The sequence below is a fragment of the Desmodus rotundus genome, chromosome 2 (assembly GCF_022682495.2).
Source record: "Desmodus rotundus isolate HL8 chromosome 2, HLdesRot8A.1, whole genome shotgun sequence".
In the NCBI taxonomy this organism is placed as follows: domain Eukaryota; kingdom Metazoa; phylum Chordata; class Mammalia; order Chiroptera; family Phyllostomidae; genus Desmodus; species Desmodus rotundus.
Window position 1 is genome coordinate 126,273,419 of NC_071388.1, and position 25,012 is coordinate 126,298,430.

Here is a 25,012-nt window from a genome sequence, read left to right on the forward strand (position 1 = left end):
CTTTAACCTCTGAACAGGATATTAGCTTCCAAAACCACAATGGGGATAAATATGAAAATCCTTTTAAGTTTTGATTCTATTCAGTGAAAATCCTTATAATTCATATTACCATGAATTTGCTTTAGCCATCTCATTTGCATAAATAGTTCATCAGCCTGGTCCCAATAGGCTCAACCAAAGAAAAAGACTCCAGTGAATGGACATTGTTACTGAGTCTTCTTGTAAGTAGCCATAAACCAAAATAGTATCAAATTTAGGTATGAAATTTCACATGTGCAAAGTACTGTTAAGGTGAAGCATTTTGATGAGATTTTTAAAATATTTGAAATATTAAAAAGCATTATCTTTAAACAGCCTATAAAAGAGTGATTCATTTTTTAGTTGTGTTTTCCCCAGATCACAGATCTGTTACCTTTATGCAGAAGCACATTGCATACAAAGTCTTTACTTCTACCTCTTTCAACTAATTTTCTAATATTGAGCTGTGCCCCTAAATATTTGCCTTAGCTACCTTAAAATACAATATTTTCAGAACCAAAGCAAAGGAGTATCTTTTCACAAAAATATTCTTGGAGGCCTACTTTACAAAACTGGTGGTAGTATTCTTTATTGAGACCTTGCAAAATTCCTAGTTCCTTTTTCTTGTTTAACCTGAGGTTCACTTCTTATTGCAGGTATTTAAATATTGAAGTCATATACATATCACCCCAAGGTTTATCTTTGAATGTATTTATAGATACATTTGGCTCTTCCTATGAGTATGCAGTTCATTCTGGGTAGAGTTCTTTAAGAGTCAAAGAAAATTTCTGCCGTGATACCTGGTTTCATGAGAGGTGCTTACATTATTTTGTACTGACAGATTATAATTATGTAGCATTAAAAACTTTAAAGGCTGAAAGTTTTTCAGAAAGAAAGGGCTAGCCAGAGTAAGATCCAGGCCTGGGGCACGTAGTCTAACCCCCCCCCCCCCCCCCCGACAGCAGGCTGGATGGAGAGGGGACACATGCCACCATCTTGGGGGTGAGCAGGCTCTTTTATATGCTGAGTCTGAGGGAAAAGGATGTAAGCTGTTACGAAGGAATTTACATTGGCTCTAAGTAAAAGGGGCTGGAAAGGTGAATCGGGCAGTTCTAGGATATGCTTTTGTATTGGTTGTGGGCAACAGTCTGAAATGTTCACGTGTGAACTAGGTGAGGCATCATCTGGTAATAGCTGTTCTGTCTAGATAATCATAGGAATAGCTACCTGGAATTTAAAGTTTCAACATACATTCAGGAATGTGAGCAGTCTGTCTTGGTTTTGACCCCTAGGCTCTGTTAACTGATTTTTTTTCCCTGTCTCTCCCATGCTCTGACCTGCTGTGATTTAATTTAAAACATCAGAGTTTTTCTCTTGTCAGTAGGATACCTTATTTTTGGGCCTATCCCCTTAAAACTAAAGAAATGACTAGTTGGGGTCTACTTAAGATAAACAAATTAAAAAATTTTTTTGCCTTGCTTTGCCTTAAAAGCATTTAAAGCACATTTTTTGTTACGTTTGATCACTTAAATTGCTGGGTTTTTCCCCTTAACCAACTGTAGAAATAAATCACTGCTTACATGTGAACGAACGTTATGTACTCTTTAAGTACCCTTGGTTAATTAGATATTTTAAGGCTTTGTATTTACTAACAAAATAAGGATTTTTTAAAGCATGGTATTTATCGGTAAAGGAAGATAGTTCTATTCTCAAGATATCTGACCATTCCCAAATTTTATCTAAGCAGAGAGTGTTTCTCACCTACTACCATGCTTAAATTGCTAGGTAATTTCTATAGATACCTTGCTGTTTCATGTGCCCGTTTGTCTACAATGGGCTGATTTAGACAGGTATTTTTTACATTGGAAAAGCAGCACATTCTCTCCCTGACTGCCTAGGGTGCCAAGTTACTTACTGTATGAATGTATTAATTTGAAAAATCAAAATTCAGCTATGTTAATAGCGGACATTTGATTGCTGTAGGCTGACGTGTAAGCCCAGAAGTTTGCTTGTTTTGTAAGAGAAGTTTGCCTCTGAAACATCTTTACAGCCAATGGGTCTCGGGTGCTCGAATTGTTCTCAGTCTGACGCCATGCATCCATTTTTCCACAATGTAGAGTTGGGCACAGCTACCTTTTATACCTGTGACTTCTCTTTTTCTGTCCTGTGTAATTTACCAGTATCTGTTCTGCCTGGCAGGTTCTTGAGGTAGATTGGTAAACAAGATACCTTAAAGGTGTGTGGCTAGGACTGATTTTGTTCCCATAAAGGTGACTTAACCTGTTCACTGTGATCCATTAGTCTCAAAAGTAAATTCTGAAGGCTGTGTAATTCCCTTCCAAGTTTTGGGGGGAAACCTCACTTAAAACCTGTTTACTTGTTGGCTTAATTTGATTTGGCTATTGTTAATGAGTACATTCTTTTTTTTTTTTTTTTAAGGTGTGTTTTTCAAGCAGTTTCACTTGGTTTGAAAAACTTCACATGTACTCATTATGTTAACAATGACTGGGATTTCACTTTCTGAATGTTCTCAAATCCCCCAAGGACTGTTGAATAGGATGTTTGTTGATAGAAAATCCAAAACAGGAATATATGTATATGGCATGAAATCAGTTAGTCATTGAATTTCAGCTTGGTATCTATTACAAGGAATTAATAAAATTTGTGTATTAACAATGTAAATCCAAGTCTTGTTGATATAAATCAGAAATAACTTGGTCCCTGGGAAATGTGGGAAATAAGGTTTCTAATATAAGGTACTCCGAGTAACTTCAGATATCCTCAAGTAATTCAAGGAGTGTGGCCTCAGGGATCAGATCATCTGCATTCCAATCTTGGCCCCACCACTTTCTTCCCTACAGAATGCAGGTGACAGTACCTGTCATAGGGTCTGAGGTTGAAGGCTTGGGTATTGGGGAAGGGCTAAAACGGACAAATGAGCCCTGGCCAGTGTGGCTCAGTTGAACCGTCACTTCATACACCAAAAGGTGTTAAGGTGAATCCTGGTCAGGTCACATGGCCTAGGTTGCAGATTTGGTCCCCTGTCAGACATATATGAGAGGCAACCAGTCAATGTTTCTCTACCCCCTCATCCCCTTCCCCTCCCTCTAAAATCAATAAGCATGTCCTCTGGTGAGGATAAAAATAAAAATGAAATGGAGGAGGCAGGAGAAGAGGGAGGAAGGATTTACATTTTTAAAAAAGGATAGATGACATGGGAGAGCTTCCTAATAGAGGTATATGCGTATTGGGGGTATTAGAGGGAATGATGAAGGCCAATCCATGTGCATTAAACTTCAGTGTGTGCTTTGCCTACTGTTTACAGGGTTTTTTTAAAAAGATTTTTTTTAAACTTATTTTTAAAGAGAGGGAAAGAAACATCAATGTGTGGTTGCCTCTCACATGGCCCCCACTGTGGACCTGGCCCACAACCCAGACATGTGCCCTGACGGGGAATCGAACCCGCAATCCTTTGGTTCACAGCCCTCAATCCACTGAGCTACACTAGCCAGGGCTGTTCACAGGATTTTTGTTTGTTTGTTTAACCTCACAACACAAAAAGCAAAGTGTAGTTGCAATTATCTGGAAGGGGAATTAGCCATGAGAAATTTAATCACAAACTTTAATATTACTGCTCTCCTCCCCCACTCATTTTCCTGCACCGTCCACTTGAGAGACAGAACCCTGCATGGCTTTAACAAGACAGCACTAGGGTAGAAGTTATGCTAGAAGGCACTTTAAGCCTAAATGTGAAGTAAATGTTTTAAAGTCACATTAAAAGGTTGGTCTTCATCTTAGGTTGATAACACCAGTAAGGGCTTATTTTGTTAACATTTAATAAATTACATGAGTTTTATTTAGAAGCGTTAAGCAAAATTGGTAATTCCACTTAAGACTACTATATGGACCTGCCTGTTCCCTTCCCCAATATCACCTTCCAAGCAGTGTAGGGCTTCACTAACAAGGGTTTTTATCATATTGCCATGAAGTTAAGAGGCTTACTTAGATCCTGCAAATACCCAGGAATATACCTGAGATCAGTTTCTTTTAGTTTTTCATGAGCCTGAGTAGTGATGGCAAAATATTGGGTTGACCAAAAAGTTCATTTGGTTTTTTCCGTAAGATGGCTCTAGTAGTGCTTAGTTGTCTTTAACTTCATTCAAAACAATTTTGTTAGATTGTTGTGATAGCGGTCATATCAGTGTGCATTTAAAAAATCCTAAACCAAAATTTGTGAATTTTTACATAGCCCTTTTTAATATTGAAGATGAAAGAAAATACACATTTTGGCATATTATGCTTTATTGTTTCAAGAAAGGTAAAAATGCAACTGAAACAAAAAAAAAGATGTGCAGTATACTAAGAAAGTGCTATGATTTATTGAACATGTCAAAAGTGGTTTGTGAAGTTTGATGCTGGAGATTTCTCACTGGATGATGCTCCATGGTCAGGTAGACCAGTTGAGGTTGATGGCCTTCAAATCGAGACATTGAGAACGATCAACGTTTTATCACATGGGAGATAACCGACATACTCAAAGTATTCAAATCAATATGAAAATGAAATGTGCCTTGTCTTACAGAAAAAACTAAATGGACTTTTTGGCCAACCCTTAGCTGTTCTTCAGTGTTTGCTCTTTCAACTTGTCACACTATGATGCCATAAAGATTTGTTAACTTTGTTGAGTACAAATGAAAATGTAGACTACCAGCACCGGGTGATTTCAAGTTGACATCACCTGGTAAGCCTTTATAAATACAGTTTCTACATTATGTAGCTGCTTTAAATTGAATTAATACAAGTGCGGCAAGTTAGAGGAATACTTGACCAATAGGTGATGGAGGCTTTTGGTGGCTCATTGAGCAGATTAAGTGAGTTTTTATTTCTCAGAGCTACTAATGACACTATGGAAGGCATAGGACTGTAGTAGTGGCCATGCAGGAGGGACAGGATGAAGCAAGGAAGTGGAATACAGCATATTCCCCAGTCTAATACTCTAGAGCTCACTCTTCCACTGTGGCAACCCCTAAAGCAGCCCCTGGGAGATGGCCACAGTGTAAGGGCTTAAGCAGGCTCAAGTTAAGGGAAATGCTGTAGAGTTGGAAGTACTTGCAGGAGTTTACTCAGGAAGTTAAATTTCCTTTGGCTGAGCGTGGGGTCCAGAGCATAGAGGAAGATTCAGCACAATGAAATGCACTTCCGAATGTGAAAACTTGGTGCTTACTGAAAAGAGAGGTGATCATAGAGGAGAAGGTAGTAAGTGAAAAGTGAAAATCTTCTCACACCATTAATGTACTAAAAATCACTAACATGACTGGTGAATTTATCAGCATCTCAGTGAAGTTTGAGTAAAATTTATGTAACTGATTTTTTTAAGAAAGTACGAGTCTGGGAGGTAGCAGGGGAAGTGCTCTGTAGTGATAGGTCTGGGTGGCAGTCCCAACTCCCACCTACCAGTGGGATGACCTTGAGAAAATTATTCCACCCTGAGCCCAGTTCTTCATCCACTACTTACTAACCCAAACAGTAGCAAGAATTAAATGATGTGTGTTTTTCTAATAAGAGCTGAATGAATGCTAGCCCTCCCAACCGCCACCTGTCTTGCACTCCATTCTCCTTCCAAAATCCTTTTCCTGCAAAGGAAGCTCTATGGGGTCAAATATCTGGGCGTTGATAAGAGCAGAATTCCAATCTGTTAGGTCTTAAACACACTGCTCAACAGAACTAGCTCTTAAGGCCAAGGCTTGCCTATTGAAACTTTCAAGTTTGAAGGTTCTATTTAATATTCCAACACTGTTTGGAGTTCCATATCAAAAGAGAAATAGGTTTGTTAACACCAAACGCTTGTGTCCGTTACTGTGATTCGCATACAGAGTATAAACATCTTCCCTTGCCCTTTCCCCATGAAGTTTAATTGGCTAGAACGTAAATAATTGCTCCAAAGTAAGATAAAACCATTCAGATTTTAAAGAATACTAAAGATCCCAGATAATTTTTTTTTAACTTAAGCCCTACTTTTAACAAAATGATGTTTCAGGTTATGTTGATACACAAGTACAGGCATAACTCACACAGTGTAGGTTCCGTTCCAAAGCACTGCAGTAAAATGAGTCAATCTTTGCTGGTGGAGGATCTTGCCTTCAATTTATAAAAACAAAAAATGCAACATCTATGAAGTGCAGTAAAGCAAAATGCAGTAAAATGACGTATGCCTGTAAGTAAAAATAGGGACACATTCTTTAAATTCCTATCAAATGGGAGAACTGTGCAAATTGGACAGAAAGAAGGAAGATGCACCCCCAAAAACCCATCTTTAACAGTTGGACCAAAGTAACACCTGTTCTATTTACCTCAGGTGGACTGCCTGGACTGCATTTCACATCATTTTTCAAAAACTTGAAGCAGGCAGCTTGATTTTAACAAAGTCTGACAATTGGTGTTAGAATACACCTAAAGCCTGTAGCTATACCATGTTGAACTGACAGCAGCCAGTTTTTTTTAAATACAGCTACAACTAAAAACAATAGGTCTCAATGATACTTTGTGGATGGGTGGAGTTGACAGCTATAGAAACCTTATCTACTATGCTTAGTCCACCAACTGAAAGCAAGGGCTTGCTTGTAATAATTTTGATAACTTCTCTGTGTTCATTTTGTGAGGTTTCCCAATGTTTGGGAAATGAAGGTGAAAAGTGACCTGATTGGGGATACCCTTCATTCAAGGGAGAGGAGGAAAGTGCCCTGAAAAGTTTGTATGTGCTGACTCACTCTCCCCTTGCCCAGTCTAGCTTTATCCCACCAGCTGGCTTTGGTTTAGCTAGTTCTAGATGTGGCAATGAACTAAATCACTCTGCAAACAAGGGAACACCTCAAATCGCACTGTGTATATTACAGGGAGAGCAGCCTGAGGTATATATGAAGCCACATTGAATAACCCAGTTTGTAGGTGGAGTCTTCAGAGGAGTTTGGGGACCCTCTGACAATGAAGCACCAAGGCCCTTAGCTCTTCTAAGTTCCTATAAACTGCAAGGTTAAGATTGCTGCCAAAATGAACAGAATCTAGTGTCTCTCCTCTCACCTTCCTCAAGTCTCTTGTGAAAATGAAATGTGCCTTCACCCACAAAGCAATTAAATACAATTTTCTTGTTTTTACAATTTATTTTAAACCAATGACATTAAAATTGACAGGACAAAAATAAAAAGAAATGTTGCATAAGCAATAGAGGCTATAGTTCCTGGATAGTCAAAACTGTAAACACTGGAAAAGGTATTTTTATTAAGAAAATTTTCTCATATACATAAGTAATTACACCTGAAGCTAATGTAACAAACTTATCAGTTAGTGACACTGTAGGATCTGGTTAAATTGGGTTAGATTGACTTTTCAGTAGGAAAGCAAAGGTCCTCTAACCATCATTCCCACAGTGAAGAAATTAACAGATTGTCTATAATGGAACTGGGAAGTCTTGGTGTATATTCAGTGACTTCTCTTCAAGAAAGAGTGCTTCAGAAGCTGAACAGCAGAAGGTCGCTCATGCTGGTCCCTAAGAAGAGAAAAACACGAGAAGCATCACACAGAAATGTGCATACCAATTAGATGTAGTTGATTCAAAATGCCAACGTTAAGATGAAAGTACAGTCTCTGCCAGTCAAACAGATGGACTGAGTCCAGCTCTGCTTTTCAGCTGTGTGACCTTAGGCGAGTGCCTCAAACTCTTCTCATCAGCAAATTTGGGATAACAGGGATACCTAACTTGTGGAGAGGATTAAATAACACATGTGCAGCTTTTAAACAGTGTCTGGCACATAGTAATTGTTCAAAAAATAGTTGCTATTATGAGTTAAAAGTAGGCCCTATTTTTCACATTGGGGTTCAGTTTTTGGTATAATTTATACACAAGTAAAATAAGTTTTCAAAAAGCTTAATGCACTTCTAACTAGCAATAAGTTTACTTTTAAAATTGTGAGGCATTGGAATCCAGAATTGAAAAGCCTTAAGGAGACATTTAAGTATGCTTTGGTGATTGACAACCCTATCTGGGCACTCTTGGAAAAGCATAAAGTAAAAGGAGAAGTTGCTCAATTGCAATAGTACAATTGTGCTTTTGTTTTTTTCTTCCCCTCGAGAATCCAAAACATTTTTACCAATGAACCAGTCAATAAACTAATAAACCAGTCAGTAGTTATCTGCAGTGACCTCCTCCAAAGGCATTATTTTCATTAAATTGGCATCTTTGGATATAAGTTTTGAAGCAAATAACTATCAAGAATAGCCTAGGTGAAAATGGAAATGAAAGTAAAATACTTTGGGAAAAAAGTGGTGATAAATCATTTACAAATGAAAACCTCTCCCCTTCTGGAGGCTCTTTCTCTTGCCTTCAAATTATACAGAAATCTCCAAAAAATCCCTTCCTGCCCTGGCTGGTGTGACGCAGTGGACTGAGTGCCAGCCTGCGAACCAAAGCATCTCGTGTTCGATTCCCAGTCAGGGCACATGCCTGGTTTGCAGGCCAGGTCCCCAGTAGGGGGTGCGCAAGATGCAAGCTCACATTGATGTTTCTCACCCTCTCTCCCTCCCTTTTCCTCTCTAAAAATAAATAAACCTTTTTTTAAAAAATCCTCTCCTTAACCTGGAAATAGAGGAAGTTGCCATCTTCCTCTATTCCCGACAAATTTCCATAATACGACTGCAGAGTAAGTGGATACAGTCTGGCTTCCTTGCCCAGGTGTCTGGGTAACGAAGGGAAGCAGTGTTCCCATAGGCTTTAAGGGGCCTGATAAGTAGTGTTCTCACAGCCTTGAGACGGGGTTTGATAAACAGTTCCCATAACATGAAGTGGGCTCATATGCGCAGAATTGTGCTATGTTATGTAATTTGCTGGCTGGAAGCCGGCTTTGTTCTAGTATTTAAAAAGGGGCTAGGGGCTCCCTGCTGGGTGCCACACTGGGGAGCAAGGGCCACGACATGTGCCACACAGAGACATGCAGGAGACATGCAGCTTGCCACGTGCATGGCTTGCCCACCTGTGAACAAAGGCATGCCAGACATTCCACCGGCTCCGTGAATATTCTTCTGTCTGTGCAAATGCCATGAACCTGTCAGGCCTTGAACAGTCACAACACTATGCCCCAGACCAGTGACTTTTTCAACATTATCTTAAATTCTTAATCTTTGGCCCACTCCTCTCTACATAGAAATTGCCCTGTTAAAACTAACCATGATGCCCAGACCAGTGTGACTCAGTTAGTTAGATGTCATTTTACAAAGCGAAAGGTCACCAGTTCAATTCCTGGTCAGGGTATATGCCTGGGTTGTGGATTCAGGGCCCCGTTAGGGCACATACGAGAGGCAACCAATCAATTTTTCACTCAAACATAGATGTTTGTCTCCTTCTCTTTCTCTCTCCCTTTCTCTCTCTGTAAAAATGAATAAATAAAATCTTAAAAGAAAAAAAACACACATGGCTTTCTCATTTCCAAATTTAATGAATGCATTCTCCTTATCTCTGTAGCAGTTGAAGTATTCACTGCCCCCTCCTTCCTGAAATGATCTCTACTTAGGAGAAACTTTCTAAGCAACTCCCTTGCCTCCCTCTTTCTCTCTTCCCTCCTTTCCTTTTTACCGGTTATGTGCTAGACTCACTGCTATATGCATATTGTTATCTTCTCCCATTTTCATAAACATTGTCCTCAGCCTCTATTTTTTTTTCACAACTATAGCTGCCAGCCTTATGATTCTGAAATACATGCCTCCAATCTTAGTTGCTTTCCTGAGCTCCAATTCCATGGCTTCAAATGCTTCCTTAGATGAAGGGACCTTCATCAACTTCCTCCTCTATTTCTCTTTCACAACTTCTTATTATAATTTCTTCCATTATTCAGACTCAAAACCATGAAATCCTGTCATCCTCCAGCACCAAGTTCTGATTCATCTTCCCTGAAGTGTTCTGGAATTCTCTTTACAGTGTCAAGTCTCAAGCAGCCTCTATTTGAGGACTCACCGAACAATGCCTCTGACCTGCCTTCTCAAATACTGTCCTTCATGGCACTGTCTACCCCAAATCTTCTGCAATCCCCTGCTCCTCACTGCCTATTGCAACAAAGCTAAACTCCGTGGCCTCACTTCCCAGAGCTTTTGCCCTGCCCATAGGAATACCCCCACCCATGCTTGCTTCTTACTGACAGACCTAGGCAGACTAGGAGGAATGAAAAATTACTGTGGGAAACTGCCTGCCTGGGAAACTGCCTGGTGACCCTACCGGGGACAAACAGATGCTCAGCTAAGGTTGGGGTCTAGGGTTGACCTACCTGGCATAACAGGATGCAGCTTTAACCCAAGGCTGACAAGATGTATCAACAACAATGGTCAGCAGAAATGGCACCAAGCAACCAGCTCTAGCCAATCAGACTCTGACACCCAACCAGTTACCCTTCAGGGTTTTGCACTTAAAAACCCTGCCCTAAGAACAACCGAGCAAGTCCCAACCTCCGTTGGTTGGCTCCACTTCCCCTTTTGTTCCCACTAATAAACCCTGCTCCTTGGCTCACTGCATCTGTCTGCTTTCTTGAGTGACTCTGACCTAACACTTATTGCTCCCTGAAATGAATTTCTTGTGCTCATCCCTACTTCCAAATCTTTAAAGTACCTTACCCCTTTATTTCTGACTACTCACACTCCAAGGAGTACTCTCATACACATCAGGTTCTAGAGTACTTAGGGTTTTCCCATAGAATTTCAGGAGATAATTATAGGCTTGCATATGACACAAATTAGGTAATGTGGGTTAGTATTCTCCCTAACAGTTACTGACCAAGGAGCCCTAATTATGTGCTTCATACTCTGCTAAGCAATTTGCATACACCATTTCACTTAACCTTCACAGCAACCCTATTAATTATTAGTGGTATGATTTGTGTGTTGCTTAGTTTATAAAACAATGTTTTAAAAGCAGAGTCACAAGAAAGACTTTACCCTTTCTCTTTACATCTGTGTAAAGATGCTCACATATGTGAGTGATGACAACTTGAAAGAAAATGAGAATAGCAAGTAATTTCTGTCACTCGGTAGTAGATAATTATTCAATTCAGAACAAAGCAACTACAGTAGTTTTAAGAGCTAAAACCAATCTCCAAAACTGGTACTGGTCCATATGATATTCTTAATACCTTTATGTCCCGGTTGTGATTTTGCAGGGAAGGAAGGGGCAGCTGTGTGCCTGGGGCTCTGCCCACAAAATCAATGCTGGAAAACTTACAGAGTCTCTGCACCTAAGGATGCACAGGACTGCACCCCTGGGGTATGTGTTCCTGACCTGGCCCATTTGATCTGAAGTCAACATGTGCCAGGATATGCATGTGCCAGGAGAGGGAGACCTGTGCATCCTGAGATTCAGTAAGAAAGACATAATGACCCCCCTGGGAGTTGGAGGTTGCCATATGTCCTTGCTGAGAGCACTGGAACTTTTCATCTAGGAATAAGAAAGCATGTTTCACTGAAAGGCAAGAAATACTGTTTGGTTGGGCCTCAAGTCTTCCTCATCCTATAAGTGCATCTAAATGTTGATCCTCACCAGGCTGTTCTGAATTATCCTGGAGGCCAAGTGGGTGAGCTCCAGCACTCCAGCTCTCCCCCACCATACACACATTTTATTTTTTTAATTTTTTAATTTATTTTATTTTTTAAGATTTTATTTATTTATTTTTAGAGAGAAGGGAAAGGGGGAAGAAAGAGATGAAGAGAAACATCAGTGTGTGGTTTCCTCTCACATGCCCCACACTAGGGACCAGGCCCACAACCCAGACATGTGCTCTGACTGGGAATTGAACTGGCAACCCTCTGGTTCACAGGCTGGTGCTCAATCCACTAAGCCACACCAGCCAGGGCCATACACACACATTTTAACCACAACCATCTCTCCAGTTTTATGTATCATTCTTTGAATTAAGATTTTGTATGAGCAGAGAGTTTCTGGTTAAGGAAAATTTGAAAACGACACAAGTGGGTAATCTCTAAGGTTCCTTACAGTTCTAACATTTTACCCAGAATTTTATTCCATAGATACTAGGGGGCATCAGAACAAGAGAAAGGCAATGAGACTTCTGGCCAAGATGGAGATGTAGGTAGATACACTTTGCCTCCCCACACAACTAAAAGAAGGACAACAACAAATTTAAAAACAAAAAATAACCAGAACTTCCAGAAAATCAAACTGTATGGAAGTCTAAAAACCAAGGAGTCAAAAAATAAACTTCATCCAGATGGGTAGGAGAGGCAGAGAGGGGTAGCCAGGGCAGAGAGGACAGCGCCACAAGGCAGTGGCTGGAGAACCAGGTGGTCCCACATTTGTGTGCGGAAAAACAAGGAGAAACAACTGGGGAGTGAGACAGGCCACACAACCCAGGGTTCCAGCGTGGGGAAATAAAGCCTCAAAACCTCTGGCTGTAAAAAGCTGTGGGGGTTGCAGCGGCAGGAGAAACTCCCAGCCTCACAGGAGAGTTCGTTGGAGAGACCCACAGGGTCCTGGAACATACACAAACCCACCAACCCAGGAATCAGCACCAGAAGGGCACACTTGCTTATTGGCTTTCAGTCACTTGGGGAGTGACTGAGAGCCAACCAAGAGCTGAGCAAGTGGCATTGTTCTCTCTCGCACCCTTCCCCCACAGACACAATGCAAATGGGAGACCAGGGTTGCCCCACTCTGGTGAGTACCTGAGACTCCGCCCCTTACTATGTAACAGGCATGCCAAGACAAAAAAATATGGGCCAGTTGAAAGAACAGATCAAAACTACAAAAATAGAACTAAGTGATGAAGAGAGAGCCAACCTATCAGATGCACAGGTTAAAACACTGGTAATCAGGATGTTCACAGAAATGGTTGAGTATGGTCACAAAATAGGGGAAGAAGTGAAGACTATGCAAAGTGAAATAAAGGAAAATGTATAGAAAACCAAAAGTGAGGGGAACAAAACCAGGATTCAAATCAACAATTTGGACCAGAAGGAAGAAATAAACATTCAGCCAGAACAAAATGAAGAAACAAGAATTCAAAAAAAAAAAAAATGAGGAGAGGCTTAGGAACCTCCAAGACAACTTTAACATTCAGACATCCTAATCATAGGGGTGCCAGAGGAAGAAGAGGAAGAGCAAGAAATTGAAAACTTATTTGAACAAATAATGAAGGAGAACTTCCCCAATCTGGCAAAGGAAAAAGACTTCCAGGAAGTCCAGGAAGCTCAGAGAGTCCCAAAGAAGCTGGACTCAAGGAAGCACACACCAAGGCACATCATAATTAGATTACCCAAGATTAAAGATAAGGAGAGAATCTTAGAAGCAGCAAGAGAAAAGGACAGTTACCTACAAAGGAGTTCCCATAAGACTATCACCTGGTTTCTCAAAAGCAACCTTGCAGGCCAGAAGGGGCTGGAAAGAAGTATTCAAAGTCATGAAAGGCAAGGACCTACATCCAAGATTACTCTATCCAGCAAAGCTATCATTTAGAACGGGAGGGCAGAAAAGTGCTTCCCAGATAAGGTAAAGTTAAAGGAGTTCATTACCAAGCCCTTACTATATGAAATGTTAAAGGGACTTACCTAAGAAAAAGAAGATGAAAAATATGAACAGTAAAATGACAACAAACTCACAACTATCAACAACTGAACCTAAAAAACAAAAACATAAACTAAGCAAACAACTAGAACAGGAACAGAATCACAGAAATAGAGATCACAGGGAGGGCTGTCAGCAGGGATGGGGAGGGGGGAGAATGGGGGGGAAGGTACAGGGAATAAGAAGCATAAATTGTAGGTACAAAATAGACAGGGGCAAGTTAAGAATAGTATAGGAAATGTAGGAGCCAAAGAACTTATATGTATGACCCATGGACATGAACTAAGGAGGGGGAAAGCTGGTGGGAGGGGGGTGCATGGCAGAGGGGAATAAAGGGGAGAAAAAATGGGACAACTGTAATAGCATAATCAACAAAATATATTTTAAAAAGCACAGGAGAAAGGTAACTTATTAGAGATGTTCTGCTTTCACAAATACTCCCCAACGTGATGCTTAAATGCTCTAATTAGGGACCTGTTCCTTTGGCTCAAAATGTTTATCCTCACTTTAAATTGAAGTATTACTGGGGAAACCAATACGTTAAATGTCAGTCATCCATCAATCAACCAATCAATTCATATCAACCCTGGTGTATGAATGAACTTCTCACATACTTTTCTATGAGCTGGTTTTAGGAAGGGAATGAGAACACTGGTTCCATGAGAGGAAAGGGAAACCTAACCACAGGTGATATCATTTCACCTTAGCCCATCCCTGGGAAGATGTCCCATTGATAGGTAAGTATGTGGATCTTTAGCAATTTCTGCACACCTCTTGACCTGGGAAGAATTGTTAGATGCCTATAAAACATTTAATTGTGGCACTTTCTACTTGAAGCATTACCCCCCATACCCTGATCCAACAAGGCACACGATCACCCAAAACAACTAATGATGATTCCTTTTAGCACAAAATCACCCCCTACTTCACTTCATAATGGGAGTGGGGGGTTTGAATGGGCCATAAATTGCAGGGGAAATGTCAGCTGCTTGAAATCTTTGGTACTTTATCTTCCTCCTTCTGCTTTGAGTTGCTTACCTGGTTAGGCAGACACGCACAAAGTCGGCTGCACTTTCTGAGAAGTGTTCAGGTAGGGGAGGCATCAGCCCTCTGTGTGCTCCGATGTAGAACATGGCTGCCATCCTGCCCATGGACGCCAGTGGCGGCTTCCCTGTGGCCATCTCAAACACAGTGCAGCCGATGCTCCAGATGTCCGACTTCCTCCCATAGCCAGACTCATTGATGACTTCTGGGGCCATCCAATATGGAGTCCCATGCATGGACTTCAGCATGTCACTGTGGGTGCCATTTAAGCCAGCCCAGGCCAAACGTTTGGCACAGCCAAAGTCGATCAGCTTTATTATTCCAGTAGGCATGAGCATAACATTATTTCCTTTGATATCTCGATGCACCACACAGTTCTCATGGAGATAAGCAACACCTTGCAGAATTTGTTTTGTATATTTACAGAAAACCATCTCAGGCAATGGCCCAAAACGGTTTATAATACTAGAGATTGAGCCGCCAGGGACAAACTCCATGAAAATGCTTACAATGTTCTCTTCTAAGCATGTGCCCAGATAGGCCACAATGTTGACATGTTTCAGTGCTTTGAGCAAATCTACTTCTTCCTGCAGTTTCCGGTATTCTTTTTCAGTAGCTAATTTATCAGAGGTATCCAAAACCACCTGTTTTACAGCTATTAGCTGTCCTTGGCTAGTTAGACCACAATATACCTGAAAGCAAACAAACACCTTATGATTAAATATAACCCAATGTTTCAATGCAGCCAAGATGGGGAGGAGCAGCGTGGTGCGTGGGTATCATAATGGCTTGGTGCCCAGTGGCCTGGAGGGGTTAGAATCCTGGCTTCCCCCATTCCCCAGCTGTGTAACTTCTTGTCTATAAAGCGGAGGTAATAATACTCACCTCACACATGCTATGATGACTACATGAGATCGTGGTTTGGGAAATCTCCTCATGTAATAAATAAAATAGGGCTATTTCGGTGCTAAAACTCTAAGGAGAGAGAGGAAGGCAGGTCCTGAAAAATCCAGCAGCCCTCTCTGTCATATGATTTCAGTGGTTTCATGCTTCCTGCCTTTTCACTGATTCCTCAAATGCCTCCAGCTAGAATGGTAACATGCTTTATCTGGGGGGCCGTCTTTTCTTTATCAACTTATGTAAATACTATCTTTAGTACTAGGACTTCAAGCGATCTTTTTCACAATTCACAAAAGGTAAGGGACATCTTTGTGTTTGCCACTCAGCCATGATTCTCGCCACTCTAGTCACATATCCTGGGTGGCTGAACAAAACGACTCTTTTCCCACTGGATGTGAACTGAGCAGAATGAGAGGCTAGAAACGCAGCGGCCACTGCGCCACCACATGGAGCCTGACAATGAGAGCCGGAAGGAGGGATTGGAGAGGCCGGCTTCTGCTGACACTGTTTCTCCCCTGAAACCGCCTGTGCCTGGGGCCACACCGACTCCAGGTCCTTCAGTTGCACCAAGCAGTGGACCTCTTTTCCTCAGGCCAGTTAGGGCTGGGTTTCCTGTTACTTCCACCTGGAATAGTTCTAAACAAAAGAGTATGAAGGGGGGTTGGGGGACTCACTTGGAGTGTTAAAGAAGAAGGAGGGGGCAAGGAGGAGTGGGGATTTGGGGGTTCATCTTGTTTCCCGTTCAACTTACTGTGCCGTAGGCGCCCTTCCCAAGGATCTCACCCCTGGTCCACAGGATAGGTTCTTCATACATTAAACTATTTTCAGAAAAGATCTTTTTATTGAGAAATTTCTCCTCGTCATACATTTTGAACCCATTATTATGTCTCTGGAAAAATGAGGCAAAAATAAAAGTCACCATTGGACTCTGAGTCTTTGGGGTGGCGAGGTGGAGAGTAGAGTCAGTCTTCCTGTTGACTAACTTAAGATCAACTAACTAGAGAAAGCCAAATATGCACCCCTAACCATCACAGAGGATGCCCCTTCTAGGCAGCCTGCCTACAGCTTCCCCATGCCAACGGCCTCCGATCAGGAATACCTGAAGCTTTCCCTTTTTTCCACTAAAAAACGTTCCCGTTCCTCTGCCTGCCCTTGAGTTGCTGCTGTGATGGTTGCTGACTCCTTTGCTATAGTGAGCTCTGAATAAGTAGCCTTTGTTCTTCATTTATTTCCACAACACATACACACTCAAACATACACATATATACATAAGCATATATGCATACACTTATATACACATAATACATTTACACACAAATACACATAGACAAAAGACTTTCTGTCATGCACACACACACAGCCGTGACAAGCAAGTCTAGTGGTCAAGACCAGGTGCAACAGACTGAAGATCTGTGGCTTTGTACACCATTGATACTCCAAGGAGAATCTGCAGACCAGTTGTATGAACATTACCTGGGAGCAGCTTGCTAGACATGCAGAATCTCAGGCCCCAGATGTACTGAATCAGTGTCTACATTTTAACATGACCCCCAAGAGATTTCCATTCATAGTAAACTGTGAGAGACCCTGCCCTAGAAAGGAGAAAACAAGTATCTCCGTGTAGAATTTAGACCATGTTTTCCCTCTGGTTGATCAGGTCCAGAAATGCTTTGTTCTGATCTCCCGCACTGGGTTTTTACAATGAACAATCATGGTGATGCAGAGGCGTGGCGAAGGCACTTGGGGAACAAGACATAATATAGGGTCACCTTCCTGGCAAATGGGCATCTGTGCCTCCCAAGGGCCATCTGGGTATTTTCCCTCCCATCCTCTCATGTTTCTCTATCCAAACTGAAATTTAAGGACTGCTTGAAAAAGAAAAGGTCACAAAAGGCCAGTTTTTGACTCCATGGCTGTAGGTGGGGTTATTAGTGATTGTATTTACTAGCTTATTAGCTTTTCCTCAGTTCAAAAAGGCAGAGTGGTAGACGCACCTCAGACACACAGGCACACACATACCCCCATGTCCCACCCCAGCCCGAAGGCTTCTCCGAATCTCTACCTACCTCCCAGCAGAGACCAAGATCACTGCGAAGGCAGAGTTGGCCTTGTAGGATGAGGAATATCTCCAACGTGATTAAGTGATTAAAGCTGTGAGGCTGGAATCAGAATGCCTGGCCCACCACTCCCTAACTGGATGATCTTCTAAAGTTCAATTTCTTGATCTGCAACATGGGGACTTGCTAGTACCTTTAGTATCTACCTCATAGAGCTGTTATGAGGCATATAAAGGAGACAGTGTGATGCACCTCACTCGTATGTGGTAAGCTCTCAGTAAACCTAGTCATGGTATAATTATTTACCTAGTGTATTCTTCTGAGCAACTACTTAAAATAATTATTCCTGACCCTGAGGTAGTGTGATATAACCTGAGTTAACACTCAATAAGTAATATTTCAACTAAACCGACTGTTTCCATCTCTAAAATTTGAGAACAGGGGGCTCACGCACTTCAGAGAGAACTAAAACAAACAAAACCTAATGAACTATCTGCTGATTGTCTTCTCACTCCCGTGCCAAACACATTTAAATTTTTTTCAAGATTATTGCTTATGCTTCCTTGAGAGCAATGCCTGAGTCTTGTGTCCCATCGTGTCTCCCGTTCTTAGCCCAGTGCCGGAGACACAGTAGCCACCACCGATATTTTTGTGGTAAACTAGATGGTGAGCCACTTCTTTCTACTCACACACCACCTAGAGCGATGTTTTACTCATAATTATTCAGCGCTGATATTTTTCTCTTTTCTCAAAAATTTTATTTATTTATTTTTAGAGACAGGGCAAGGGAGGGAGAAAGAGAAGGAAAAAGACATTGGTCTGTTGCCTCTCACATGCCTCTAACCAAGGACCTGGCCTGCAACCCAGGCACATGCTTGACCAGGAATCGAACCTGCAACCCCTTGCTTTGCAGAACAACGCCCAACCAACTGAGCTGCACCAGTCAGGTTATTACTGCCGATATTTGTTGATTGAAAACTTTATCGCTGTGTAAAATATTCACCTATTTAAATAAGTAGTTTTGCTCTATTAGCACACCCCCAATTTTTCCACTGCAATGTCAGCCTAGCTAAATTCCAGAAGCAAAGCAGCATAATGAAAACATTTTAGCCTGAGAGTCAGGGGTCCTGGATTCCAAACTTGTAACCAAACAATGAGACCCGGATGAAACTATTTAATTGTGTAGGATTTCTGATTCCTCATTTGAAAACAAGGAGTTTGAAACAGATTGTCCCTGGGGTCTTTCCCACCCCAATTAAATCACTGATTCTAATTATACTAACCTGTATTTCGGCATTTGTTGTCTCTCCACCCAGTTCTTGTGTGGTATGTCCTCTCTTACTGAAGACAAGATTTAGGTTTTCAGGACCTGTTTCATTTGCCATTATCTGGCAAGAGTCATCTTTCTCATCAAGAGCTAATAGTTCTGCAGCCAGACAACCTAACAGTTCATCTGTCAATTCTTCGTCCTTTATAGAGTCTAAAAGATCTTGGGAAATTGAATTTGCATCACTTAAAGTTTTTTCAAACATTTGATGTGTAACTGACTTATCAGCTAAACTATCATGCTCCAAAGAATGTGCCCAATGTCGGTCGGTTTGTTTCTCTTGGAAAGAAAAATTCACAAGTGTTTTAGACTCATCTATCAAACTATCAAACTCTACATCATTCATCAAAATTTGGTTGGCATCTATTTTACCAAGAGATGCTGTATTCTGCCTTTCTTGCAGTACATGCTTGTTGAAACTCTTCTCACTGGGCACTACCCTGCTGCTTTCTGAAAGGAAAAATGGGGTCTGGTGATGTAGCTCTTCCAGTTCATGCAGATCCCTGAGGCTCGTGGCAAGTATTTGCTTGTTAGAAATGTGTCCTTCATCTGCAGACTCTTCCACAGAGGCTTCCTCAACAATGGACAAATCTGAGACAGGAAGGAATTCATTCTGTTTAATGGACTGCTCATGAGACTGAGCAAAGTTGATGGGCTGAACTTCATGTTTGGAAGAGAGAAAGTCTTTCCCTGAAGACTTCATCTGACACTCCGGTTCTGAAATGCCACCACCAGTTTCAATGTCTTGTAGGTTGCTACCTACAGCCTTGCAACCTTTTTCTTTGGAAATTAAATTTTTGTGCTTGTGTTTAATTCCAAGTAAAGCCTTGGGGGGTTTAACATGTGGTCTCTTCTGAGAAAGTCTTGTTCTGCTATTGCTGTTCCTCTCGTTGTGTGAAGATCGACATTTACTGGTGGTGCATCTGCCTGATGGAGCTGAGCATATCTCTCGGTAACAGTTGCTTTCATGCCGTTCGGTCTCTCTCATGTGACAATAAACAGGGGTCCCAAACATTTCATAGATTCCAGGTCCATTAGCAGTTGAATTGATTTCTTTGAACATATCACTATAGTTAAGATCTAGGTAATTTAGTCTTGGTTCTGTTGGTTGAACAAGGAGAGGAACGGAAGACTTTTTTATTCCTGGATTTTTACTGATGCAGGGAAATGGCTGCTTTCTAGGTTTCAGAGTCTGGTAAGTTGTTTGCTTCTTTTCTATCTGTGGCATTCTCCTTTGGAATTTGGGTGATTGCTGAGGTCTGGGGTAAATAAGCCCCAAAGAAGGGAAAACTTGAGTTTTTATGCTGGTTTTATTCACGGTAGGCTTAATGGAACCTTCAATGGAAATCACGAAATTCTGCAGTGTCCTGTTACTGGTCTTGGTTTTTGAATCTGACTTATTTCTAAGGGTTTTCACCCTTTGCCTGTCATTTTCTTGGTGTGCGAGTATGTTGAAGCTACTGTTGTTGTGAAGTGCACCCTTTCTCTTTTGGAGGCTTGGTTTGGCTACTGTTGGTTGCTTGGGAGTCTCATCTCCAGGGAAAGTGATGTGGATAAGAGGCACTATCCCATTCATTTCTGGTTTGGTTGCCTCTGCTACGGATATTTTTATGTTTGTCTCCATGCTGCTATGACCTGGGAGCTTTTGAATGGGACCATCAGGAATTACACTGGACAAACTTTTAAATAGAGTAAACTCTTCTAAAATCTGATTTGGCTCAATTACTTCACCTTTACACACTGAAGCACTTTTTAAATCATCTTTATCATTTCTAGTCTCTTTATCCATGCTTATAGTTATTTCTGAATGCTGAGCTTCTTGGAACTGGATTGGCATGGTACACACAACGTCTGAATTTCGTTCACAGTTTCTGGCTACAGAACCCTCTACCTTTCCTGATGAGAGATATCGAAAGTTTTCTTCTTCTGACTTTCTCATTGCACTACCAAAGTGGTCAATATCCACTTCTCTATCCGCAGGAAAATTGCCTTCCTTAAAATTCTCAGAGGACACCAAAGACTGCCTTTTTTCAAAGTGAGAGATTTGCATTTTGTCACAGCCTTCTGTTTCCTTAGATGCTCTATTCTCCTCCATCTCCAGGTACTGTCTGTGACGGTCAGCCTTCCGGAAAGAGCACATGTTTCTGGACCAGATAGAGCTATCAGAGGGCCTGAGAGTCTGATACACAAACACCTTCAGTGATGCTTCTGGTTGCTTGTTTGATGGTCTAAACTCATCAGATCGACTAACAGGCTCTGAGAGCTTAGGTACAAAAGATACAAGACTTGGAACATCTCTTCCTCTCTCTTTTTGATCCTTGTGACTCTGGGGGATAGTGAAAAGACCAGGTCTCATGGGCAAGAGTGACAATGGTGGTAGAGGAAACTAAAAGGAAAGAGAGAAAAAGCTAATGAATACAGAAACACATATGCATATCATGTTAACTGGTTTAAAGTAATCTGAAGAGAATCTAAGATTTTCTTTAGGAAGGCCCTGTGCTTAGGAAGTACAAAAGTATCCTGGAGATCACAATTTTAAAAGCTAAAAGCTCATTCCTAGTGGGTTTTTTTTTAAACCAAGGCAAAATAATACTTTTAGAAACCAAAATTATCATAGAGATTCATACTTACATATTTAAAAGAAAGACCTTATATGTAAACATTAAAAATATGAGACATTTTCTTTCTCTTCTCTTTTTATTTTCCAGAGAATCTATCTAAGATTTCCTTAAAATATTTTTTCTTATTTATTGATTTGAGTGAGAGAGAGACAGAGACAGAGAAGACTGAGAGAGAGAGAGAGGTATCAATTTGTTGTTCCATTTATTTATGCACTCATTGGTTGCTTCTTGTATGTGCCTTGACTGGGGCTCAAACTCACAATCTTGGAAGACACTATAACCAACTGAGCTACCCAGCCAGGGCTGATCTAAGACTTTTTATTTTTTATTTTTTCAGTATTTTTTATTATTTATGCTATTACAGGTTTCCCAATTTGTCCCCCTTTATCCCCCCTCCACCCTGCCCCCCAACCCTCCAGCATCCCCCCCTTAGTTCATGTCCATGGGTTGTAATATAAGTTCTTTGAGTCCTTTGTTTCCTATACCATTTTTTATCTCTCCCCATCTATTTTGTGCATACTAATTATGCTGCTTCTTCCCTGTACCTTTCCCCCTCTATTCCCCCCTTCCCCCTCCCCACTGAAATCCCTCCATGTGATGTCCATTGCTCTGATTCTGTTCCCATTCTGGTTGTTTGCTTAGTTTTTGTTTTCATTGTCTTTCTTTTCTTTTAGGTTCATTTGTTGATAGTTGTGAGTATGTTGTCATTTTATTGTTCATATTTTTTATCTTCTTTTTCTTAGATAAGTCCCTTTAACATTTCATATAGTAAGGGCTTGGTGATGATGAACTCCTTTAATTTGACCTTATCTGGGAAGCACTTTATCTGCCCTTTCATTCTAAATGATAGCTTTGCTGGATAGAGTAATCTTGGACGGAGGTCCTTGCCTTTCATGACTTCAAATATTTCTTTCCAGCCCCTTCTTGCCTGCAAGGTTTCTTTTGAAAAATCAGCTGATAGCCTTATGGGAACTCCTTTGTAGGTAACTCTCTCCTTTCTTCTTGCTTCTTTTAGGATTTTCTCTTTATCTTTAATCTTGGGTAACTTAATGGTGATGTGCCTTGGTGTGTTCCTCTTTGGGTCCAACTTCTTTGGGACTCTCTGAGCTTCCTGGACTTCCTGGAAGTCTATTTCCTTTGCCAGACTGGGGAAGTTCTCCTTCATTATTTTTTCAAATAAGTTTTCAATTTCTTGTTGCTGTTCTTCTCCTTCTGGCAGCCCTATGATTTGGATATATAAACGTTACAGGTTATTCCAGAGGTTTGTAAGACTCTCTTCACTTTTTTGAATTCTTGTTTCTTCCTTTTGTTCTGAAGGATGTTTATTTCTTCAAATCGTTGCTTTGAGTCCAGGTTTCCGCCCTGTCACTGTTGGTTCCCTGAATATTTTGCTTTATTTCACTTTGGGTATCCTTCATTTGTTTTTTTCATTTTTCGACCAAGCTCAGTCAGTTCTGTGAGCATTTTGATTACCAGGGCTTTAAATTCTCCATCAGATAGGTTGGCAATCTCCTCCTCGCTTAGTTCTCTGAGCTTTCTGAGGCTTTTCTCTGTTCTTTCATTTGGGCCATATTTCTCTGCCTTGGCGGGGCAGATAAGTTGTAAGGGGCTGGGGCCTTAGGTACTGACCTGGGCAGGGCAACCCTCTTTGCTTCACTGCCTGTGGGGGAGGGGCCAGAGAGGGAACAGTGCGGCTTGCCTACTCCTCTCTAGCTCACTTTCAACAAACTCTCCTGTGAGACTGGATGCTTCTCCCACCGCTGCAACCCCAGCCGTAGTCCACAACCACCTCTGAGTCTCAGTAGCCCCTTAAGTCAGCCCCTCAGCAGCCAGCCCTGTCCCCACAGTCTGCCGTATTGCTGTGGTTTTTCTGAGTGGGCCTGCATGGTCCGCCACCTTACCAGTCTGGTCGGTCTGGTTGATTTTTTCTTTAATTCCTTGGTTGTCGGAGTTCCATGCAGTTTGAGTTTTCTGGCGCTTTTGGTTATTTATTGATTTTAGATTGATTGTTATCCTCCTTTTGGTTGTGTGAGACAGCGAAGGGTTTCTACCTATGCCTCCATCTTGGCCGGAACTTGATCTAAGATTTTTTAAATACCCACTTAGAACAGCTTAAAATTACTGTTTTCATGTACTTTAACGAGAGTTACAGACTAACTCATAATTTGTATCCAGAACACAACTACTCCTCATTGTTTTACCAAACTGTTCTGTTGAGGGTAGCTTTTAAATGTGCTACACTATACACTTGAAAGTTTGCAACCAGTGATGGTTTCTAATTTCCTTTGCCCTCCAATTAGTTTCAAACTAAGCTAGTTTTTATTTTTATCAACCACTAGAGGTCAATATAACCCAGTGTATAATCAGCTTTCAGGTCATTAAGCTTAAACTCTAACTTTATGCTTCTTTTCATTGAGACCCTTTCCTGCATATATAAATTTAAAAACCAGTTATATTAGAATATTCATGGGCTGGATCTTGAGTGGTAACTGACAGCTATATGTTTCATTTTCATTCTGTTGCCAACTGTGTGTAAGAAGAAAGGAAAAGTAAAGGAAGCTGACACCAGAAACTTAAACTTTAGAATCGGATGAGATTCAGTATAATTCCCCAGTTTTATTGCCTAGATGATTTTCTCCCACCTCTTAAAAATCATGGGAAATAAAGACAGATCCTCCCAGCGCTTGAACATCTCCCCAAGCGCAGCCTTTTTCTTTTCTTTTTTTTTTTTTTTTTGCCAATTAACCCCTTTTACAACCAAAAGCAGTACCTACGTATTTTCTCAAAGGCTCATTTTCTCAAAGGACACAGAAGAGTTAGACAGTTGACAGAATTGCAAGGATATTTCCAAATGCTTTACTCATAAATTAGACAGCTAGAAAAATTCTTCTGTCCTTGCAAAAAAGAATGACCTAATGTCTAATATATTATAAGATAAATTTAAGTATGTCTAAGGAAACTACTCACCTCATGCAGAGAAGAGGCAACATCCCAGAAACACAATATATACGTGGCAAGGTACTGTTTTCCCAGAAATGATTTGCTACTCTATAAACTGTATGTGAGTTGTTGTATTTCCAAGAAATAAGTGCTGAGGATTTGGGTTCTGAGTTCTTTGATCGGGCTTATCTCTAAGAACAAAAGTTCTTTGGTGATAATCCTTAAGACAGTAACACTAAAACAAATCTTACCGCAATTCTTCGGCCACTGCACTTCATATCAGAGGTAGAAAACTCTATAACAAGAAAAAAGAATAAAAGTTAGATATTCTTAGTCGTTAACTGAACCCACTCTGCCTTACACCAGAGTTTGGCAATGGAGTAATCTTGGTGCTGAGGTTTGAAAAGGTCAAAATTAAGAGTTATTCCAGGTGTGATCCACGTGGAGGTGGGCCTGGTACGATTACACAAAACCTTAGGCTACTTCCACTAAAAGG

General features: G+C 41.0%; 1 protein-coding gene across 2 annotated transcripts in view; it reads right to left on the reverse strand.

Moving 5' to 3' along the window:
• Positions 1-6,347: 6,347 nt before the first annotated feature.
• Positions 6,348-25,012, reverse strand: part of MAP3K19 (mitogen-activated protein kinase kinase kinase 19) — a 79,196-nt gene continuing 60,531 nt past the window's right edge. For both annotated transcript variants that reach the window (XM_045203160.2, XM_024569731.3), the window contains exons 10-14: positions 24,768-24,811; positions 18,912-21,341; positions 16,323-16,460; positions 14,666-15,363; positions 6,348-7,561 (exon numbers count right to left, since the gene is read on the reverse strand). In XM_045203160.2, coding sequence (XP_045059095.2) covers positions 7,495-7,561; positions 14,666-15,363; positions 16,323-16,460; positions 18,912-21,341; positions 24,768-24,811 — 3,377 coding nt within the window. In that variant the 3' untranslated portion in view covers positions 6,348-7,494. The remainder of the gene's footprint in view (positions 7,562-14,665; positions 15,364-16,322; positions 16,461-18,911; positions 21,342-24,767; positions 24,812-25,012) is intronic.